This window comes from Halichoerus grypus, chromosome X (assembly GCF_964656455.1).
Source record: "Halichoerus grypus chromosome X, mHalGry1.hap1.1, whole genome shotgun sequence".
Classification (NCBI taxonomy): Eukaryota; Metazoa; Chordata; class Mammalia; order Carnivora; family Phocidae; genus Halichoerus; species Halichoerus grypus.
Window position 1 is genome coordinate 86206427 of NC_135727.1, and position 24233 is coordinate 86230659.

General features: G+C 38.2%; 1 protein-coding gene across 4 annotated transcripts in view; it reads left to right on the forward strand.

The window, feature by feature from the left end:
- Positions 1 to 24233, forward strand: part of WNK3 (WNK lysine deficient protein kinase 3) — a 164472-nt gene that overhangs the window by 48302 nt on the left and 91937 nt on the right. For all 4 annotated transcript variants that reach the window (XM_078065306.1, XM_078065307.1, XM_078065305.1 and 1 more), the window contains 5 exons: positions 2780 to 2868; positions 6757 to 6976; positions 11201 to 11495; positions 12695 to 12888; positions 12985 to 13134. In XM_078065306.1, the coding sequence (XP_077921432.1) occupies positions 2780 to 2868; positions 6757 to 6976; positions 11201 to 11495; positions 12695 to 12888; positions 12985 to 13134 (948 nt within the window). The remainder of the gene's footprint in view (positions 1 to 2779; positions 2869 to 6756; positions 6977 to 11200; positions 11496 to 12694; positions 12889 to 12984; positions 13135 to 24233) is intronic.

The following is a 24233-nucleotide window of genomic DNA, read 5'->3' on the forward strand; positions in this document are numbered from 1 at the left end:
AGAATACAAGAGACTTAAAGTAGTGGTGAGCAGGTAAATGTTTAATAACTGATTCTCTGAAAAAGAAAAAGCACTGATTTCTAGCATTTGCTGATTTCCTTGGTGTTAAATATTCCCACAATGACTTTTAAGTTTAAGTTTTTTTTTTTAAGTCACCAGTGTGACCTCACTGAATGCAGGGTTGGAAATGGTATACACAGTGGAATTTATATGATCTATCCACCATACAGATAGAATAAACAACCTCAAGAGCATAAATAATAGTAAAATGTAGTAAAATAATTAAGGGCTGGTATTTTCAGTATTTATTACCTTGGTTGTTGATATAATTTATTTAATTGTAAGCTTATGTAATTTAATTTTTGTAAATGACTGTGTTTAACAGCCAGCTTGCAAAATTCTTGAAAATGTAATAGTTGCCTCTTGTAAGCTGGTATGAGCCAGCTTTAATGCACCATACATGTACTGTGAGGACCTTGTTTGGATCCTGATTTGAACAAACCAAGTATAAGAAGACATCATTTAGACTATTTGGGAAATTTAAGTGTGGACTGGGTTTTAGATGATGTTAAGGAATTATTAGTAATTATTTTAGGTGGGATGATGACATGATATCTGTTAGAGATATAAACTAGAGATTTTATGGGTGAAATTACATGATGCCTAGGATTTGCTTTAAAATATTTTTGGATAAAAAAGGTGTGGAGGTAGATAGCTGAGACAAAGTTGACAAAATGTTGTATGTTGAAGCTGGTGATGGTTACATGGGGCTTTTACTATTCTACTTTTGAGTATGTTTGAAGCTTTCTGTAACAAAGAACTGAGAAAAAGAGATAAAGCTAGAAGTCTTTTTAGTCTTGGTCTGTACATTGTATGGCCACAAATAGAAAAACTTTGTACTCAATTTTGTAAGTTGCAGTTCCCCAATTATTTTCACCTAGGAGCAGAGAAAGGCAATAATTACCCAGGACTGGGGAATAGGTAAGAGATCAGTGGAGAGGTCAAAGAGGACTTTTTCTATAAGTAGAATGATGTAACTCCATTTTTTGAACGGTGACTTTATTATTTTATATTAAAGTCACAATAATGTTATATCACAATTCACATTTCCATCTATATTAAAGCTTCTTGAACTTGAGATCTAGACCTGTACCTCTGAAACAAATAATACATTATATGTTAAAAAAAAAAAAAAGAAGAAGAAGAAGATAGCAGGAAGGGAAAAACGAAGGAGGGGAAATTGGAGGGGGAGATGAACCATGAGAGACTATGGACTCTGAGAAACAAACTGAGGGTTCTAGAAGGGAGGGGGGTTGGGGGATGCGTTAGCCTGGTGATGGGTATTAAAGAGGGCACGTACTGAATGGAGCACTGGGTGTTACACAAAAATGATGAAGCGTGGAACACTACATCAAAAACTAATGATGTAATGTATGGTGAGTAACATAACATAATAAAAAAAAAAGAACTTGAGATCCAAGTTAACTCCTAATCTCTCCAAATTTGTCTAGTGTGTGATACTGGGCTTTCTGATTCAGCATCCTGTGAAGTAGTATGTCAGACCCAGAACTAGGTTTTAGATTGCCTCATTCCATGACAATGATTCTATGGTATCTTTCTCCTTTTAGATTAATTTGGAGTTTTCTGTTAGATGACTGTAATGATTTTTTAAAAATTTATTTACTTATTTTAGAGAGAGAGGGAAAGAGCACGAGTGGGAGGGGTGGGGGGGAGAGAATCTCAAGCAGACTCCATGCTGAGCACAGAATCCAACTCAGGGCTTGATCCCAGGACCCCAAGATCATGATCTGAGCCGAAACCAAGAGTCGGATGCTCAACCAACTGTGCCACCCAGGCGCCCCTAATGATTATTTTTTTTAATTTAAAATTCATTATTTAAGGGTAATAGAATATAAAATAAGCAGATGTAGGCAGCTAACAGTTACAGAAACATTTTTAATTGTCTGGACCTTACTAATTTATTTTTATTTATTTTTTTAAGATTTTATTTATTTATTTATTTATTTGACAGAGAGATAGAGAGCAGCACAAATAGGCAGAGAGGCAGGCAGAGGGAGAGGGAGAAGAAGGCTCCCCGCTGAGCAGGGAGCCCGATGTGGGACTCGATCCCAGGACCCTGGGATCATGACCTGAGCCGAAGGCAGCCGCTTAACTGACTGAGCCACCCAGGCGCCCTGACCTTACTAATTTATTATTGAACTCCTAGAACCTGATAATTAGCTTGAGTTTCTCTCAATATTTTACTATTGCTTAATGGTAAAAATAATACAGATTTCTCAAAAGTTTATATATATATATATATTTTCATGCATACATATATATTGATTGTTCATTGCTTCTAGCCATTCTGGAAGACTTGTTTATTATAGTTTGTTAATTGGGGTTATACTTGCATGTATATTTTGGGATCAAATATTTATTCCCTACTTAATGTTGCAATATGAGAATTATCCATGTTATTAAATACTTTGAGAATATTTTTGGTTTTTGTGTAAGATTAGCATATATGTAGATCACATAATTTATATCTCCGTTGTTGGAAATTTAGATTGTTCATAATTTTTCACTGTTAGTTGTAGACTATTAGAACCGTGACAATATCTTCATCAAAAAATTGTTAAACTTACACTGTATGTATATATTTATCTCATTTAAAGCTTGAATATGGTTTAGTGGTAAAAATTACGTTAATAATGTTATGTTGACTTGAGCTTTCAGTTGCTTTATTTGTGACTAGAAACAATTTTTCTTCTCCCAGGGCATAAAGCCAGCCAGTTTCAATAAAGTCACTGATCCTGAGGTGAAAGAAATCATTGAAGGATGTATTCGCCAAAACAAATCAGAAAGGTGGGCACAAATGTAGTGAAATGACATAACCGATGGATACATTAAACTCTTACCTTGGACTGGGTCATTTTTTGACCTTTGATTAATACTGGGTATTACTTTTGAATGGAACACAAACCATACTGTCTAGAGTGAAGTATATCAGTGCATGTTGTTTGCCATTTTGGACTTTGATATCATGTGCTGAATTTTTCTTGAACTGAAATTTGGGTTTTGTTTGTGTGTGTTGTGACAAGTTTTCATCACCTTCACCCTTCAGTTTAACAGTCACTGAGGCCCCCCAGGTTAACTTGCTTCTAACAGTTGATAGTAGAGAGCTTCTGCAGTGTCACCTTCAGGTAAGTACTTAGAAAAAAATGATAACTTAAAAAAATTGACCATCAACTTATCAGATGTTTCATATTTGACCAATGTCCTTGTGTCATGATAATGGTAAAGCAGATAGGGCTGTTTTTGTTCAAGAAGTAGTATTCTAAGTTTATTTGTAACCCAATTTGTGTTTTTCTTATGGATACATCCCTTTAGTCTTAGCTTATATTTCCTGTTAATTTGAGCTTTGGACAGTTGCGAGTTAAATCAGTGGGTTAGTCTTTTGATTTTTTACCTCCTTTATGATTAATAAAGGTCCTTTACAGAAATTATTTTCGCCCATATTTTATTGACTGTCCCCCATTTTTATTAGTTTTCTAAGTTTAATGTTGTATATCTGAGAATATATAAAGCCACTAAGGTAAAGCCTGTTTAATTATAGCTTTATTACCGAACATTATTGTACCAACAGGCTATATCTAGGTAGTTATATATTTTAATTATGGTAAAATATACATAACCTAAGATTGACCATTTTAATCATATGTTAAGTGTACAATTCAGTGGCATTAAGCACATTCACATTGTTAAACAACCATCACCACTATCTATTTCCAAAACCTTTTCATCACCCCAACAGAGACTCTGTACCCATTACCTCTCCATTCCTCTTCCCCTCAACCCCTGGTAACCTTTATTCTACTTTCTGTCTCTATGAATTTGCTTCCTCTAAGTACCTCATGTAAGTGGAATCAATACAATATTTGTCCTTTTGTGTCTGGTTTATTTCACTTAGCATAGCGTTTTCAAGGTTGATTTCCATGTTGTAGCATGTATCAGAATTTCCTTCCTTTTTAAGGAAGAAACACATACACACACACAGCACATTTTGTGTATCCATCCATTTGTCTGTTAATGGACACTTGGGTTATTTTTTCCTTTTGGCTATATGGTGAATAATGCTGCATGAACATTGGTGAATAAGTATTTGCTTGAATCCCTGCTTTCAATTCTTTTCATTATATACCTAGGAATGGAATTACTGGATCATATGGTAATACTATGTTTAATTCCTTGAAGAACCGCCAAATTTTTTCCACAGTGGCTGCACCATTTTGTATTCCTCCCAGCAACATATGAAGGTTCCAGTTTGTCAACATCCTCACCAACACTTGTTATTTTCCATTTTTTGATAATAGCCATCCTGATGGCTATGAAGTGGTATCTTATTGTGGTTTTGATTTGCATTTCCCTAATGACTAATGATGTTGAGTATCTTTTCATGCGGTTATTGGTCATTTGTATATCTTCTTTGGAGATATGTCTGTTCAAGTCACTTGCCCTTTTTAAAATTAGGTCATTTATTTTTTTGTTGTTGTGGCTGTTTTTGAGTTGTAAGAGTTTAGGCATGCTTTTTTTTAAGTGAGTCTAAAAATGCAGTTGACCCTTGAATAACATATTGTACAATACTGTAAATGTATTTTCTCTTCCTTATGGTTTTCTTAATATTTTCTTTACCTTTATTGTAAAAATACAGTATATAATACATAACATAATACAGTATATAACACATACAAAATATGTGTTAATCAACTGTTTATGTTATTGGTAAGGTTTCTGGTCAACAGTAGGCTATTAGTAGTTAAATTTTTGGGGAGTTAGGAGTTAGACACAGATTTTCAATTGAGGTCGGCACCCCAGTCCCCTCCCAATGGTGTTTGAGGGTCAGTTGTATTAAGCGGAAGTAGCCATTTTAGTTTGGATTCTGATTATTGCTTTTGCAGCATTTTAACTGTAAATTTGTTACCAGAGAACATTGGGATATTCTAAAGGATTCATGGCATATTAGTATATTAGAAAGAGCACAGACTTCTACATCAGACTAAGATTCAAATGTGGACTCACACTTAGCCAGTGTGATCTTGAGGAAGTTACTTAGATGTTTCTCAAAGCAGGTATTTATTTTGATGATTAAAAATATAATGCATATAAAATAACAGAGTAGTATTTAATGGTATCTTCTGCTATTACTGTAATTATTCGATAGGAAAAATACATAGGCAACCTTTTCATTGAAAGGCAGAGGGCTTAACTTGGTTGTATCTTCTTCTTTTTAAGATTTTACCTATTTATTTGAGAGAGAGAGAGAGAGCGTGTGTGAGAGGAGGGGGAGGGGTAGAAGGAGAGGGAGAAGCAAGCTCCCTGCTGAGCAGAGCACCAGACACAGGGCTGGATCCCAGGACCCTGAGACCATGACCTGAGCCAAAGGCAGACACTTAACCGACTGAGCCACTCAGGCGCCTCTTGGTTGTGTCACATCTCACCTTAGCCTTAAAACTAATTAGTCTGAGGGGCGCCTGGGTGGCTCAGTTGGTTAAGCGACTGCTTTCGGCTCAGGTCATGATCCTGGAGTCCCTGGATCGAGTCCCGCACCCGGCTCCCTGCTCGGCAGGGAGTCTGCTTCTCCCTCTGACCCTCCCCCCTCTCATGTGCTCTCTCTCATTCTCTCTCTCTCAAATAAATAAATAAAATCTTTAAAAAAAAAACTAATTAGTCTGAGGAAGCTTATTCTTTTTATAATAGTCTCTTAATTATTTGTCCCTTGATCACTAAGAAATGATCAGGAGGGTTGAAAATCATCAACTTACAGTATACCATGCTATCAATGTACTTTATCTGTTTTAAATAGTATAAGAGAGATTTTCTATGTAGACATTATGAAATACATTAGTTTTAGCTCTCTCTGGCCTATAATATAGATAGATTAGATATTATGTATCTGTTTTTAGAAATTGGTCCAAGCAAGCAAAGGAAATTAACTCCCCCCATCTTGTAAAAGAATCTTTTGAACCCCTGTCCTTTTTTTTTTTTCTCTCAGAGATGGTTAATCTCTAATATTAGGTAGAGGTGTTTCCATTGCATGTATACTTTGGCCTAAAACACTAGACTTAGATACTTGAGGAAAACCATGGGACTTTGCTGAACTAAATTAGTTTCATTCATGGCATTCTCTCAAGAGTGAAGTACACTGACTAGATTATTGTTAATGGAGTCAATGACTTCTATTTATAATGTTTGTAAAGAGTTTGAATTTCTGATTTCCTTTAGAGGTTATATATCCAGAAGAGTTTTTAGTTTCCTTTTTTAAAAATTTTTTTATTGTTATGTTAATCACCATACTAGTTTCCTTTGCTGACAATCTGTTGTTTGAGTTTTAGTAACTTAAGTCAGTGGCTTAGGGAAACTAGTCACTCCACCTAACATACACTGCAGCACTTCTCCAGTTCTCTAGGCATACTTATAGGTGTGTTAAACTTCAGTATCTAGATATGCTACTGGTAATAATCTTTAATTAAGGTGACTTTCAGTGCATATTAGTTGGGATTTCTTTGCATCCTTGACAAATAATAAGTTGGATATAAGATTTGGTTTTTATAACAAGGCACATTAATGGTCTAATTAATAGGAAATTTAAAATAAGATTGTTACTTTGATATAATTGATGTTTACTAATTAAGAGTTCTATATATTGTTTATGATTGGAAAAATTGATAATGAGATACGTATTTTGTTTATTAGGTTGTCTATCAGGGACCTACTAAACCACGCATTTTTTGCTGAGGATACAGGACTGAGGGTGGAGTTGGCAGAGGAAGATGACTGCTCAAATTCATCCCTGGCTTTAAGACTCTGGGTTGAAGACCCTAAAAAATTGAAAGGCAAGCACAAAGACAATGAAGCTATTGAGTTCAGTTTCAATTTAGAAACAGATACATCTGAGGAAGTAGCATATGAAATGGTAAGTGAATCCTACCACTATTCTCTACCCCCGACCACTGCTTCCCTTTATAATATTAGGGTTGATTGATTCCTTTCTCCTTATTGCTTTTTTCCTCCCTATTTTCTCCTTTTCTTTATTTAAATTCTTTTATTGTGAAATGCATCTCTACAGCAGAGTATATTAAATTTGTACGTACAGTATAAAGAATAATAAAACACTACTTTTGTTAAGAAATAGAACATAACCGGTACCTTAGAAGCCACCTGTATGCCCCTCCCAGTTGTATTCCCTTCCCTAATCACTACAGGTAATATCTACCCTGACTTTTGTGTTACTCATTTCTTTGCTTTTTGTTATAGTTTAAGTAATATATTGTTTTGTTTTAAAAATGTAAGTGACCAGTGCACGTCTAGCTGGTTACTGAAGTTATTATTAGGTGAAGATGCTCAAGAGTGCATAAGCTGAACAGTCTCTCAGTCATAATCTGGCTTCAGCTTCCCTAAGTGTTTATAAGAGCCGCTTTTGGGGATGTCAGCAGGTGAGGTCATGAGTGAGTTCAGGGAAGTACACATGTGGCTCACCAGTCAGGTCACCGGCAGACCATTGTGTGGACCAGAAATTAGTTGTCTGGTAACAATATGGTTGGATGGGGAGTGGGCCCCTCTGACTTCTCTACTTCTAATCACCCCATGATCCCCCTCCTTACAGAGCAGATGACAGCAGATAACTTCTGTGGGTTTGAATGTGTGTCCACACCTGACTCAGGCTGCTGCAGCGCTTGGAGGAAAGGTGTGTAGGAGCTTTGGCAGCACATAGTCAAATTAGCCAAGTACAGAGAGTCTGAGCCAGGCTAGCCTGGGCATTCTGTCCTCAGGTTAAAAAGAAGGATGGAACATTGACATTGGGGATCTTGGAGATGATAGCCTTTAACATGTCTATTTTTATAGTCATACTGTTCTAATCTGGAATGATTGTCTTGGACATCTGGTGCACAACTATTATCCTGATATTTCTCTTTACTATCTTTCTAGACTTCTCTTCCTCTCTTCTGTTGGGTTTCATGTATCCTAAATCCCATGTCTTTCTCTTCCTTGGCTTACCCTCTTGTTTTAGTGACACACTTCCTCTGCCTGCTTCTTAAAGAAAGGGTATGAGAGGTAAATTCTTCGAGACTTGCATGTATGAAAATATTTTTATTCTATATTCATATTTAATTGATTGCTTGGCTGGCTAAGGCATTTTAGGTTGCAGTTTTTTTAAAAAAAATTTAGACTCATTGTTCCATGCTTTTCTAGCTTTCAGTATTGATATTGAGAAGTACAAAGTTGTTCTATTTTCTGAATCTTTTGCATGTGATCCATTTTTTGCTCTCTGGAAGCTTGTAGTAGTTTCTATTTCTTCTTTAGTATTCTAAAATTTCACAGTGATGTGTCTTGATTTGGGTCTATTTTCATCCACCGTGTTGGATTCTCAGTGGACCCTTCCAATCTGTCAACTCATATCCTTTAGTTTCTGGGAAATATCTTGAAGTATTTTATTGATGATTTCCTCCCCATTGTTTTATTTCTGGAACTGTTATCATTTGGATGTTGGACCTCTTGGACTAATTCTCCAATGTTCTTAACTTTTCTAGTTTCCATCTTTTTGTCTTTTTATTCTCCTTTCTGGCAGATATTACCAACTTTACCTTCTAACCCTTCCAACTGAGTTTTTCATTTCTGCTATCATGTTTTTAATTTTAAGAGTTCCTTTTTATTTTTTGGTCTGTTCCTTCCTTAGAGTAAACATCTTGTTCTTTGTTTTGTGGAGGCAATATTATCGTACCTCTCTGTAACGTAAGTAAAGAGAGTGTTTTTAACATTTTTTCTCCCTGTATAGTCTCTTTTCTTCAAATTGCTGTTTTGCTTTTGTTGGTTTTGTGCTCTGTCTTCTTGTTAGAGGCTTTTCTGATATTTCTGATAATTCTTGGCTAGTTGCTCATAATTAATAGATTATAGGAGACTATATTTTTTTCTGTTGCTCTGTAATAAATTACCACAAATTTAGTGGCTTAAAGCAACACCCATTTATTATCTCAGTTCTGGAGATAAAAAGTCCTAGTGGGCTTCACTGGATTCTCTGCTTAGGATCTCACAGGCTGAAATCAAGGTGTTGGTGGCCTGGGCTTTTATGTGGAGGCTCTTGGTGGGGAGGGTGAGGGGAGTGGGGGTGGGGTGGGGACTGCTTTCGAGTTGTTGGCAGAATTCAATTCCTTATGGTTGTAAGACTGAGGCCCCTGTTTCCTTGGTGGCTATTAGCTGGTGGTCACTTTCTATTCCTAGAGGCTGCTTTTCAGTCCTTTCATGTATCCCCACTCCATCTTCAAAGTCAGCAATGTCATGTTGAATCCTAGAGTTACCAGCTGGTAAAAGGCTCACCCAGATAATTTCCCTATTTTAAGGTCAGCTGTTCATAGCAAAATAATGAGAGTGATATCTCATTATATTCACAAGTTTGAGGATTAGGATGGGACATCTTTGAGGGGCCATAATTTTGCTGACCACAGGGACTTATTGGATGATGTGTTTGCTTGTGTCAGACTTGTTAACTTTAACCTGTACCATAGGGTATCTGGATGGTATCTTTAATTAGGGAATCTCTGGTATCAATATTTGTAGGTCTGTCTTCTTGGATTGGTCAGATTCCCCAGAGAATCATCTTTTGAAGTCCTTCCTGAAGGGTTAGGGTCTGGTTACTGGTATTTTGGTAGTCAAGTGGGGAAAAGGGCTAAAGGTTTCTGCATATGGCATTCAGCATACATACGCTCATTTAATCTTGTTTTCCACATGGTAGCCTTACCCTCGACTGTGCCTGGTGTTCCATAGTCCAGAGATCCTCTCTTTTACCCTCTCCAGAGAACAAAACTCCAGGCTTCTTGGGTAGGGGGAGAATCAATCATCCAAAGGTGTGGAATGGAAGGTGGGGCACAGGGATCTAAACATTTAACTGCTTCTCACAACCCTTTCACTTAGTTTTCCTTATTTTAGTCATCTCTTTTGACTTCACCCAGTTCTGGAAGTAACTGGTATTGCCAGTTTCTGTGCCTTATGAGTATTTTTCAGTATAAGTGATAATGCTTCTCAGCTTTCCCTAGTTCACCTTTTTCAGGACTGTTAGGTCACTTATTACTTAATCTGTTTTCCACATTCCGGAGTGTCCAAAATGTTGTTGCTGTTGTCTTTCTCTTATTCTCCCTATCCTTCTGGGTTTACAGCTTAAAAATCCATTTAGTATGGGGTTTTTTTGGAGCTTCGGGAGGGAGTGAAATTAAATATATGGATTCCATCTAACATTTTAATCATCTTTCAACTACCACGAAATTTCCCTGAGTCTGCAGACCCCCAAGACATGCTTTAAAAAACAGATTGTAGGACTGAGAATGATATGCCATGACACCTCCTCAAGTCATCTTCTCTGCTACTCAGCCCTGCTCTTCTCAGACAGCAAGCCCTTAACTTCTCTTCTCTCACTCTTCTAATGCCTGGTAAGATGTAGTACTTTGCTGTGAGCATATTTCCCTTTGCCTAGAGTGTGGATCTCTAAACTTCGTCCACATCTCCCTTAATAGCCAGCAAGTTCCTTTTTTTGTTTTAATTCAAGTCAGAGTTTACCTTTCTCTGTGACGCTGTCTCTACTTTTTCCTTTAGGGCTTTTGCAGCAGCTCATTTCTACCTTATTTTAAGTTAAATTTGTACCATCTTACCACCAGATTGTGTGCTCATACAGGACAAAGGACCGACATAGTAACTTATATGTCTCTGGAGTCCAGTACTGGGCACATTGTAGGCACTTAATGTTGTTGAATAAGGAAACCTTTTTAATCTTTCACAAACCTTAATGACAGTCACAAATGATCTGTAATAAGACTGCATGTACTGAAACATCAAGTTATTTGTTTTTGTTTAAAGCCAGAATTATTTTAACAATGTTTGGTAATGGTATTGTTTTTCTTTTGCTGATTAAAGGCTCTGAATTTATGTATGTCTGATTAAGAAAGAACATAGATGTACATCCAAAATATTGAATCACTATGATGTACACCTGAAACTGTCAGTTATATTGAATTGAAAAAAAGAAGGAACATGTAAACAAATTAACTGTTATTTAATAGCATTTGGATTTTGGGGGCACAAAATAACTCTGCTAGTAAAAAGTTAAAATCGTAAATGTTAAAGATGTAGTTTGCTTATGTTTTGTTTGTAGGTCAAGTCAGGATTCTTTCATGAAAGTGATTCCAAAGCTGTTGCTAAGTCCATTAGAGACCGGGTCACCCTGATAAAGAAGACGAGGGAGAAGAAGCCAGCTGGCTGTTTGGAAGAACGCAGGGAATCCCAGTGCAAGTCTGCAGGGAATGTACTCCCTCAGCCCCAGAATACAGCTTTGCCCCCTGCTCCTGCTCAGCACACTGGGGCTGAATGTGAAGAAACTGAAGTTGATCAACATGTTCGACAACAGCTTCTACAAAGAAAACCACAGCAGCACTGCTCCTCTGTTACAGGTAACAGTTAAAATTTATAAAAGCAAACAAATGTGTAATTGTATTCCCTTATCTCAAAATAGTACTTTTGTGTTTTTCTTTTTTTTTAAGATTTTATTTATTTATTTGACAGAGAGAGACACAGTGAGAGAGGGAACACAAGCAGGGGGAGTGGGAGAGGGAGAAGCAGGCTTCCCGCTGAGCAGGGAGCCCAATGCGGCGCTCGATCCCAGGACCCCGGAATCATGACCTGAGCCAAAGGCAGACGCTTAATGACTGAGCCACCCAGGCGCCCCTACTTTTGTGTTTTTCAAAGCATTCTGTTATCTATCATTTCATCAGTCCTTTTACAAAATCCCTGAAATAGACAAGCCAGCTAGTTTCCTTATTTTAAAATTAAGAAACTTTTGTTATGTGACCTGTCCAAGGTGCTAATTGAGTAAGGATTATAATCTTTTTACTATTCTTAAAGGTCTAATGTAAATCCTTTAATAAAGAAAGTTTGGAATTTAAGGGAAAATGTATTCTTCAAGAAGGAATTTTCTAGATTTTAAGATCCTTTGTATTTTAGGCTCAAGTATAAAATTATCATAGTTCCTCTAATTTTTCTGCTGTAATGCATCCTCTTCTCTAGAAGGACAGAGTATTTTCATAGTAATAACTAATTGTTCTATAAAGACAGTATTATTTTCTAGCCAGGTTCTAGGAGAATGAGAATATGACACTTAGATTTTACTGAAATTAGTAAATGAAATTAGTTGGGTAGGGGAGAAGCAATCACCCAAAGGTGTGGAATGGAGGGTGGGGCACAGGGATCTAAATATTTAACTCCTTCTCACAATCCTTTCACTTAGCCTTCCTTATTTTAGTCGTCATCTCTTTTGACTTTATGCAGTTCTGGAAGTAACTGGTATTGCCAGTTCCTGTGACTTATGAGTATTTTTCAGTATAAATGATAATGGCCAGCAAAAGGAGTTGATTTTTATGTGATTCTTTGTTTTTAGGTTTGCTCTACTAAGAAAATTTTAGTTGTACCACAGTTTCAGCATGGAGAGTTTACATAATGTTTTTTGGTTAACTGTGTAATGTACATGTTTTATTTCAAGTTGTCTCAGGTTGTCAGAGTAAAAAAAAACATAGAAAACACTTATTTTCTATGCCATTTGGACCTTGTGTTTCAAGATTTTCCTTCTACCTGTTGCTTATTTTCTTTGTCGTAGGTGACAATTTGTCCGAGGCAGGAGTTGGATCTGCTATACACTCAGATACTTCAAGTCAGCCCAGTATAGCCTATTCCTCAGACCAGATGATGGGCTCTCAAGTGGTTTCCAACATCCCACAGGCTGAAATAAATGTTCCAGGGATGATTTATCCATCCCAGCAGCTAGTAGGACATTACCAGCAGATTTCAGGGGTGAGGTGAACTGTTACAATTTTAAATATATAATCCATATATATTTACTGTAAATGGGAGAGTTTATCTTTAATATATTTTTTTCTTATTTAACAGTTGCAACAGCAGCCAAAGCTGACTCAGCCCCACATTTTGCCTTTGGTTCAAGGTCAGTCCACTGTTTTGCCTGTACATGTCCTTGGACCTCCGGTTGTCTCACAACCCCAGGTTTCCCCATTAACTGTCCAGAAAGTCTCACAGATAAAGGTAAGATATATTTTAGAGGCTCTGTATTCAGTTAAACATATTGAACACTGCCTAGATTTTCTGACAGGCAAAGGCTCTCTTTCATAAATTCCTTATAGTTTGTATAAAACACACTGAAAGCCAAAAGTTGTTTATGCTTTCCTTCACCAAAGATGTTCTTGAGGATGTGCCTAACATTGTGAAACTAGAACCTTGAGACACTGCTTGTATAATTGGAAAAGAAAGTGAGAACTCCATAGATGGATAAACAAATTTATTTAGGACTCAGATCTCTTGCTCTTGGTGATGATGATTTGTTCTTTGTATTAGATTTTTCTAGCCCAGTGTGAATGTGGAGGGATTTCTTTCTTTTTTTTCCCAGATTTTATTTATTTATTTGAGAGAGAGAGAGAGTGCACACGAGCTTGGGGGGGGGGTGGGCGGGGCAGAGGGAGAGGGAGAAGCAGACTTCCCCATGAGCAGGGAGCCCAATGCGGGTCTCAATCCCAGGACCCTGGGATCATGACCTGAACCGAAGGCAGACGCTTAAGTGACTGAGCCACCCAGGCACCCCTGGAGGGATTTCTTTCATAGTTAATTAGAAATAATATTTTATAGACTTATAGTTTTTAGCACTTTCATCTAAATTTATGGAGGTTCCTCAAGATGTTAAAAATAGAGCTACCCTATGACTCAGCAATTGTACTACTAGGTATTTACCCCAAAGATATAGATGTAGGGAAAAGAAGGGACACCTGCACCCCAATGTTCATAACAGCAATGTCCACAATAGCCAAACTGTGGAAGGAGCTGAGATGCCCTTCAACAGATGAATGGATAAAGAAGATGTGGTCCATATTACTCAGCCTTTCCATCAGAAAGGATGAATACCCACCATTTGCATCGACATGCATGGAACTGGAAGGGATCATACTAAGTGGAATAAGTCAAGCAGAAAAAGACAATTATCATATGGTTTCACTCATATGTGGAACATAAGGATTGGCACAGAGGACCATAGGGGAAGGGAGAGAAAACTGAAGGGGGAGAAATCAGGGAGGGAGAGGAACCATGAGAGACTATGGACTCCGGGAAACAAACAGGGTTGCTGGAGGGGAGGGGGTGTGGGGGGATGGGGTAGCTTGGTGATGGGTATTGAGGAGGGCACGTGTTGTGATGAGCACTGGGTGTTATACGCAACTAATGAATCCTTGAACACAACATCAAAAACTAATGAGGTACTATACAGTGGCTAACTGAACATAATAAAAAAAAGATTAATAAAAAACCTTTTGGCTTTTTAAAAAAATTCTTGGCTTTTTGAAAAATTTAAATTCCAGTGTAGTTAACATACAGCGTTCTAATAGGTTTCAGGTGTAGTGAAGGTGTAGTGATTCAACAATACTATACATTACTCAGTGTTCATCATGATAAGTGTACTCTTAATCCCAGTCAACTATTTCACCCATCCGCCCCCCCCTTTCTGGTAACCATTGGTTTGTTCTCTATAGTTAAGAGTCTGTTTTTTTGTTTTGTCTCTTTTTTTCTTTGTTTTGTTTCTTAAATTCCACATGTGAGTGAAATCATATGGTATATGTCTTTCTTTGACTGACTTATTTTACCTAGTATTATACCCTCTAGATCCCTCCATGTTGTTGCAAATGGCAAGATTTCATTCTTTTTTATGGCCAAATAATATTCCATTATATATGTATACACAATACTATATATATACACTATATATATATATACACACACTGTATATATACACACACACACACATATATATACACACACACGCGCACACACACGTACACACACATTCCCACACCCCACATCTTTATCCATTCGTCTATCAATGGACACTTGGGTTACTTCCATAATTTGGCTGTTGTAATTAGTGTTGCTATAAACATCAGGGTGCATATATCTTTTTGAATTAGTGTTTTTGTATTCTTTGGGGGGAGTACCCAGTAATGGAAGTGGCTGCACCAGTTTGCGTCCCCACCGGGGGATTCCCAAGCGGGTTCCTTTTTCTCCATGTGCTCGCCAATACTTGTTTCTTGTGGTTTGGGTTTTAGCCATTCTGACAGGTGTGAGGTGATAGCTCATTGTGGTTTTGATTTGCTTTTCCCTAATGATGAGTGATGTTGATCATCTTTTCATGTGTCTGTTGGCCATCTGGATGTCTTCTTTGGAGAAATGTCTGTTCATGTCTTCTGCCCATTTTAAATAGGATTATTTGTGTGTTTTGGTGCTGAATTATGTAAATTCTTTATATATTTTGGATACTGATTCTATTGGATCTTGGCTTTTTTTGATTCATGTTTATTTCTATAGGAGAGAGAAATGTTTTTGTCTTTTTGACTCTCAAGGTCAGCATTATTCATTTCTGACAAGGAAGGAGTAAACAGTCTTTATGAGAGCTCATATATTAAGATTATATTCTGGTTCCCAAGGTTATGAGGCCTGGACACATGGTTCAGCTTTTCTTTGCCATCACTGCATTTTCTTTTCTCAACCTCACCCTCCCTTGTGTGTGCCTTATTTCTTTGGGAATGAGATGGTCTGAACATTCTCTGTATATGATTCAGTTAGCAGCTGGCACATCTGTTTCTTTTAAGAGATTGGTATATAGTAAGTCACAGCTCATCAATAATTTTTAATGACTACCATTTCTGTGGATGTAAGATAAAATAAAGTATGGTTCTTACCTTCAAGGAGTTCACAGTCTTATAGGGGAAGGTATACATGTAACTTGACAAATGTCAGATAACATTCAAAATCTGCTGGGGTAATTTAATCTGATGGAGTTGACAGTAGCCTGGTATTTGGCTATTGTTTGTAGGTAACATGATACATATTCATAATTGAGCTCTTGTTGTGGTTTGATTTGTTTCTTCCTAAGATTTTAATGCAAAGTATATTGAATGGACACTTAAATTAACTTAGGTTCAACCACATAAGTATGCAGATATGTGTATTTTAAAATGTGTTTTCAAATTTTTTTTAAGTTTTAAAAATTATTATGAGTATTATTTACCTATTTAAAAATAAAGCCTATGAAATTATAAAATAGACAGTGAAAATCACCTGTTATTTCTCCAGCTAGAAACATCTTATTGTTTACATTTGTGGGTAAAGCCACTAGTTTTGTCTTTTTTTCCCCTATGTATACATATATAATTTTGTTTATATATACATCTGTATATCACATGCTGTTTTTTTTAAAAGATTTTATTTATTTATTTGAGAGAGAGAATGAGATAGGGAGAGAGAGCATGAGGTGGGGAGGGTCAGAGGGAGAAGCAGACTCCCTGCTGAGCAGGGAGCCCGATGTGGGACTCAATCCTGGGACTCCAGGATCATGACCTGAGCCAAAGGCAGTTGCTTAACCAACTGAGCCACCCAGGCGCCCCTCACATGCTGTTTTTTAGACTTTTTCAGCACATATAGAAGCCACATAAGCAAGCACTTTGACCATTGGTGTCTTCTTATGAATGTGGTAGTTCAAGTTCTAGGAATTACTGCAGCCAACCTATATTTATTCAGCCAACTCTCTGCTCTCCTCTTTAGAGAGCTTCTGTGTTCATTTTAGCTATGATACTGAAATTCTTTTGAGCTTTTTCTTGGAACTTCCAGTGTCTGGTGTGTGAAAGTGTTAGATTCAGTTACTCTGAATCTCTGCCAGGGTTTGAATGAGTTATGTGGCAAGTGAAATAAATGAGAAGCCATGAGCAGTATATTACTGGGACTGGTCTCAATCCCTTAATGTATTCAACTATCATTTATTCATGGTATTAAGGATTTTTGTAGTACTAAAACTATACCCAGCACCTTTTTAATAACTTGCTAAAATTTTTAGAACATAGCATTATTTTATCTGTCATTCTGTCTGGGACAGGCCCATTAAAATTGGCATGGTATATGCATTTATAATTTGAATTTTCTTTGCACCAAGAACCAGGAACTGCAGCTGACCTTGGAGCAGATGGACAAACTTCAGCCTAATCTATGACTTTAGACTTGCCAGTTATTGGAGTTCCACAACCAGTCTTTCTGTAGTTTCTCCTCAGACATTGCCTGCTTCACAAATGACTTCCGAGCATCTAACAGTTGGTCTTCAACTTGAGCCTGGCCCTAGAAATGGAAAGCAGGCGTTGACCGTATCACCAGATGCTAATCAGACTTCTAGTTTCTTACTGGTTTATTGTCCTCAAGCTTTGTCAAGTCATTCTGCCCATTACCTGAGCAGTGCACAGAATGTTGCTGGTACAGCTCAGTTCCCTTCTAATTCCACTGGGGGGCATTCGGGGGCCAATCAGCCTCCACAAAAGATACATTCAGTACCCCACCCATATCCAGTCCTGCATCAGGAATCGATAGCTCTAGGTTCTTTAGCACCACAAAGCCAGACTGTGCATTTGAAGAAACCTTGTTTCCAAGCCTCTATGCAGCAGCAGCCATTAATTTTACAACCTTAAGATTATGGCATCACTACAAAAAGTTTCAGCAGGATTGTATTCTACGAGTGTCTGAAGCTCATGCAAGTGAGCAGCAGCCAAGGGGTGGTATTGAAAGTGTGATTCAGTCCCTGGAATAGCCATCTTATTCTGTTGAACATGCTTATCCAGGACCACCTGCAGAACTGCCATCCTTCCCACTGAAGGCTCCTGGGCAGCTGCCGTTGCCCCCAGGAACAAGCTTCTTACCCATCACAGCTAACTTACCCAATCCAGGCTCCAGCACAGCCTGTTTATTCACTGCCAGCCCCACAGTATTCTCTTTACACTGTGCAACCACCAGGATCATAGTCAACCCATTCTATGCAGACTTCTTCTCCAGTCCCACCTGTGGTACAGCCCTCTTATTTGGCCCTAGGCCAAGGGCAACCTGCTTTTCCAGTACAGCCTCGGGTTTCATCACCTTTTCCAGACCAGCCAGCATATAAGATCCAAGGAGCTTACTCTGTGCAATCTATAGAACAGTTTGCTTACCAGGTACTGCCTCTTGAGCATGCCCATTATTCAGCACGAACTGTTTACACCATCCAGACAACTGAACGGGCAACCTTCATGACCCAGTAAGTGTATACAGTAAGCTCTCCTGATAGCAAGCACATACATATTACAGACTCTGCGGATCAGAAGTTACACCCAGTACCACCTTTATAGCACAGACTTCTGACCAACAAGCCTATTTAACACCACCCTAAGGTAGCAATTCTTCAAAGTTGGAGCAAAAGCCATTTTTAACATCACCCTTAGAAACACAGACACATTTTATGGAGCCTTTATTTATGTCCGGCACTCAGCAGCTCCATCACAAGCAGATGTCCATTTTAGACACCGGCAGCTAGAAGCCCAGTCAATTAGCATTACATCTCAGAGGGCCGTGGAAGGGCAGCTTCAACACCCTGTGCAGATGTCCTTCATTCAATAGGCTTCCTCACAGACCCGGATCCAGCCCCCACACTTTTCTACACAGCTTTTGCAATCACATCTAACACCAAGCCAGGTTTCTCATTCAGCTTTCATTCAGCATCAGCAGATGGACGACTTATTCATCTTATAGACAAGCACAGAAAAGCCATCAGTTGTCTATTCAAGAAGGTCCCATAAATCAGCAGCAGTCTTTGGGTAGCCACCATGCTGCTTTCCAGCAGCGGTTACCTCCTTCATAGGCACCTAACCAGGTTCAGCCATTACCAGGTATGTCAAAGGCCATTATAAACACAGTACAGATTATACCTCCTTTGCAAGAACCGTTGCAACCAGTGGCAATGGAACAACAATATGTAACACAGCCTTTAGAGCAGCCTCAAGTGCTTCAGGCATTAGACAGCAGTCCGACTTTTCTCCTGAAGAAAACCCTAGCGCAGGACCGGCCAACATGCATTCAGCAGCAGTCTGTCCAGCCACAGTGGCAGCCATCCTGGCTCACACTTGTTTTTGGGTCAGCAGAAACAGTGACAACAGCAGACCCTCTATCAAAGCTCTGGGATAGCTCTTTCAAATCGGCCGTCTTCTTCTGTTCATCTGTCGTCAACACTTAGTGTTCTGGTACAGGCTTCCACTGTCTTTCAGAGCATTTCTATGTCACAGACGCAACAGCATTTGCAAAGCCAAAAAATTCCGAAGGTAAATCCTCCTGGGGAAAAATCTAGACGATTGTGATTTTTCTATAATGTTCAAGGGTCAGGGAGATAGTGAGCTAGGTAGAAATAGCATTGGACAGGGAGTCATAGTCCCTATTTCGGGGTCTTTTCCTTATTCAGTGTGTGGCCTTGACTCAGGTCTCTTTGGAGTTTCCTCATCTGTAAAGTTGGAGGGGTTAAACCAGATGATGGTTTTTGATAACAAAAAAATATTTATATCAGTGAATAAAACATGAAAGTCCCTTCTGTCATTGACTTTTGTTTCTTAATGGGGGGAGACTATCAATAACCTTAATAGAAAGTAAATTTATAGTGTAGTCCCAGGAGATTGGGGGAAATGTGGAGCAGGGTAAGGAGGAAAGTGGGTTATAATTTCAAATAAGGTGGTGATCAGGGTAGGCCTCATTGAAAAGGTGACATTCAAGCAAACATTTGAAGAAGGTGAGGCAGGCCACAGTGCACATTTCAGGCAGAGGGAATAACCAGCGCAAAGTCCCCGAGGAAGGAGAGTGTCTGGCCTGTTTGAAGAATAGCAAGGAGGCCAGTATTGCTGTTAGTGGTAAAATGTTAGGAGCCTGTGATTGTCTTATTCTACATTAATAATAAAGCATTTGCCTTTATGAGATGATAATAATGAACACTACTAGGTGATTCCTAGGTGCCAAATACTGTCTTACTGGTTTTACATGTACTATCCTCATAACAACTGTATGAATAGTAGCTATCATTACCCCTATTTTACAGGTAAGGAAACTGAGGTTCAGACAGGTTACAGGAGGGTCAGGATTTGAACCCAGACTACCTGGTTGCAGAGGCTGTGCCCTCAATCATTACACTATCCAGCCTCTTTGTAAGATAGCATCCTGCCTGCCAGAATTGGAGAAAAAGGGCATGATAACTTCATTGAGATTTAGTTAACTCGGGATTGATTGAATTAATTATAGGAAGGAATTGACAATCCAGTTTATTCTTTTTTTCCCTCTCTTTTATTCGCTTTAGATAACTCTAAAGACTCTGAATTGATTGAGTTTGGCTAATAAAATGCTTTGATAAGAGGTATGCTGTACTATAAGAGTTTTCTAGTGGTGGTATATTACTTTTCCAAAAGCTATTATCTCATGTACTGTGTGTTTTATAAAATTCTCTCTTCATCAAGGGCATAAATTATAATGAATTCCAGTGTGTGCAAACTGACTCCTAACAGGGATGATCAAGGATTAATAAAGATCTTTGCAGTTGAAGTTTCTTCGGACAAAGCATGCTATTCTGGGATTTATTTCTTTAGAATAAACTTCTTTACAAAGTATTTTGGGTTGGAATATTCATTTCTGTGGGCATGTGTTGGATACTTTCCTTACCTAATTAAAAAAAAATTTCCCCAATATTTATTAAGAAAAATTTCGGAGATATGGAAAAGTTGAAAAATTGTAAACACCCATATACCTACCAACTAGAATCTACAGTTAACTTTTGCTTTATTTGCTCAATCACATATCCATCCCTTTATTCATTTATCAATCCATCTCATTTTTCTGGCACATCTCAAAACTAAAGTTGTTAACATCAGTATATTTCATAAAATACTTCAGCATTCATATCATTGGCTAGAACTCAGTATTTTTTTTTAGTTTAAATTTATACGCAGTAAAATGCATAGATTATAGTTCAGTGAGAATTGACAGATGCTTACACTTGTGTTACCCAAGCCATTATCAAAATATAGATGAGGTGTTGGCAAACATTTTCTGTAAAGGTCTAGGTAGTAACTATTTTAGGCTTTGTAGGCTATATAGTCTCTTGCAGCCACTCAATTTTACTATTACATGAAAATGGCCATAGGCAATATGAAAAAAAATGGGCACGGCTGTGTTCCAGTACAACTTTATTCACAAAAATAGATGGTGCACCAGCTTTGGCCTGCAGTCTGTAGCTTGCCCACTCAATACAGAATACTGCCATTACTGCGGAAAGTTCCCTGTGCCCTTCCCCAGTTGGTAGCTCCCACATCCCACCAGAGTCGACTGCTGTTGAGTTGTTTCACCTTAACTAGTTTATCCTGTTCTAGATCTTCATATAATTGGAATCATACGATGTGGACTCTTTTTTTTTTTTTAAAGATTTTATTTATTTATTTGACAGAGAGAAACAGCGAGAGAGAGAACACAAACAGGGGGAGTGGGAGAGGGAGAAGCAGGCTTCCCGCCGAGCGGGGAGCCTGATGTGGGGCTCGATCCCAGGACCCTGGGATCATGACCTGAGCCGAAGGCAGACGCTTAACGACTGAGCCACCCAGGTGCCCCATGATGTGTACTCTTGTATAAGGCTTCTCTCAGTATGTTTTTGAGATTGATCCGTGTTGTGTGTATCAATAATTTTTTTTTTACTGCAGAGCAATATTCTGTTGTATGAATATACCAAATCTGTTTATCCATTTTACTATTCATGAATACCTGAGTGGTTTCTAGTTTTGGTTTATTAGGAATGAAACTGCGATGAATATTCTTGTATAAGTCTTTTTGTTAACATACGTTTTTGGGTGCCTGGGTGGCTCAGTTGGTTAAGCGACTGCCTTCGGCTCAGGTCATGATCCTGGAGTCCCGGGATCGAGTCCCACATCGGGCTCCCTGCTCAGCAGGAAGTCTGCTTCTCCCTCTGACCCTCCCCCTCTCATGCTCTCTCTCTGTCTCATTCTTTCTCTCTCAAATAAATAAATAAAATCTTTAAAAAAAAAAAAAACAAAAAAAACATACGTTTTTATTTCTCCTGGATAATACCTAGGAGTAGAATCACTAGGCCTTGGGATAGATATTTGTTTACTTTTTAAGAAATTGCCAGTTTTCCCAATTGGTTGCACTAACTTACACTAACACCAACAATATATGAGAGTGCCACACCCTCACCAACACTAATTTTAGATATTCTGGTGGGTGTGTAGTGGTATCTTGTGGTTTTAGTTTGCATTTCCCTGATGACTGTGTTGTTGAGCACCTTTTCATGTATTTACTGGTCTTTGTGTATTTTTCTTTATGAAGCGTCTGTTCAAGGCATTTGCGCATTTTATTTTGCCTGTTGTAGTTTTGCCTTGTCATTTTTGACTTGTTAGGAGTTCTTATATATGCTGGGTAATGCTAGTCCTTTAGCAAATACATGTTCTATAGATATTTCTTCCAGTCTGTGGATTGCCCATTAATTTTTGTAATGACTTCATTTGATGAAACAGTATTTTATCTTGAAATCTAATTCATCAAAATTTTCTGTTGTGGTTATTGTTTCTGTGGCCTCAGAAACCTTTGCTTCCGCCCAAGTTACAAAAATACTCTCCTCTTTTATGCTTTTATGTTATATGTTCAGGTTTATGGTCTATCTTAAATTAATTTTTATGAGCGGTGTGAAGTAGGAGGTCAAAGTTCTTTTTTTCCCCCCATATGAATATCCATTGTTTAAGCTTCATTTGTTGAAAAGATTTCCTTTTCCCATTGGATTTATAATATATTTTGAAGTTAGGTAGTACAAGTCTTTCTTTTTTTTTTTTAATTTTATTATGTTATGTTAGTCACCATACAATACATCATTTGTTTTTGATGTAGTGATCCACGATCCATTGTTTTCGTATAACACCCAGTGCTCCATGCAGTACGTGCCCTCCTTAATACCCATCACCGGGCTAACCAATCCCCCCTCCCCCCTCCCCTCTAAAACCCTGTTTGTTTCTCAGGTCCATAGTCTCTCATGGTTCATCTCTCCCTCCAATTCCCCCCGCCCATTTTTCCCTTCCTTCTCCTAATGTCCTCCATGTTATTCCTTATGTTCCACAAATAAGTGAAACCATATGATAATTGACTTTCTCTGCTTGACTTATTTCACTTAGCATAATCTCCTCCAGTCCCATCCATGTTGATGTAAAAGTTGGGTATTCATCTTTTCTGATGGCTGAGTAATATTCCATTGTATATATGGACCACATCTTCTTTATCCATTCATCTGTTGAAGGGCATCTCGGCTCTTTCCACAGTTTGGCTATTGCGGACATTGCTGCTATGAACATTGGGGTGCATATGGCCCTTTTTTTCACTACATCTGTGTCTTTGGGGTAAATACCCAGGAGTGCAATTGCTGGGTCATAGGGTAGCTCTATTTTTAAATGTTTGAGGCACCTCCACACTGTTTTCCAAAGTGGCTGTACCAACTTGCATTCCCACCAACAGTGTAAGAGGGTTCCCCTTTCTCCACAACCTCTCCAACATTTGTTATTTCTTGCCCTGTCCATTTTGGCCATTTTAACTGGTGTAAGGTGGTATCTCAGTGTGGTTTTGATTTGCATTTCCCTGATGGCTAATGATGATGAACATTTTTTCATGTGTCTGTTAGCCATTTGTAGGTCTTCTTCAGAGAAGTGTCTGTTCGTCTCTTCTGCCCACTTTTTGACTTGATTATTTGTTTTTTGGGTGTTGAGTTTGAGAAGTTCTTTATAGATTTTGGATACCAGCCCTTTATCTGTAGTGTCATTTGCAAATATCTTCTCCCATTCTGTGGGTTGCCTCTTTGTTTTGTTGACTGTTTCCTTTGCTGTGCAGAAGCTTTTTATCTTGATGAAGTCCCCAAAGTTCATTTTTGCTTTTGTTTCACTAGCTTTTGGAGATGTATCTTGAAAGAAGTTGCTGTGGCCAGTGTCAAAGAGGTTACTGCCTATGTTCTCCTCTAGGATTTGGATGGATTCCTGTCTCACATTGAGGTCTTTCATCCACTTTGAGTTTATCTTTGTGAATGGTGTTAGAGAATGGTCGAGTTTCATTCTTCTGCATGTGGCTGTCCGATTTTCCCAGCACCATTTATTGAAGAGACTGTCTTTTTTCCATTGCATGTTTTTTCCTGCTTTGTCAAAGATTATTTGACCATAGAGCTGAGGGTCCATGTCTGGGTTCTCTATTCTGTTCCATTCGTCTGTATGTCTGTTTTTGTGCCA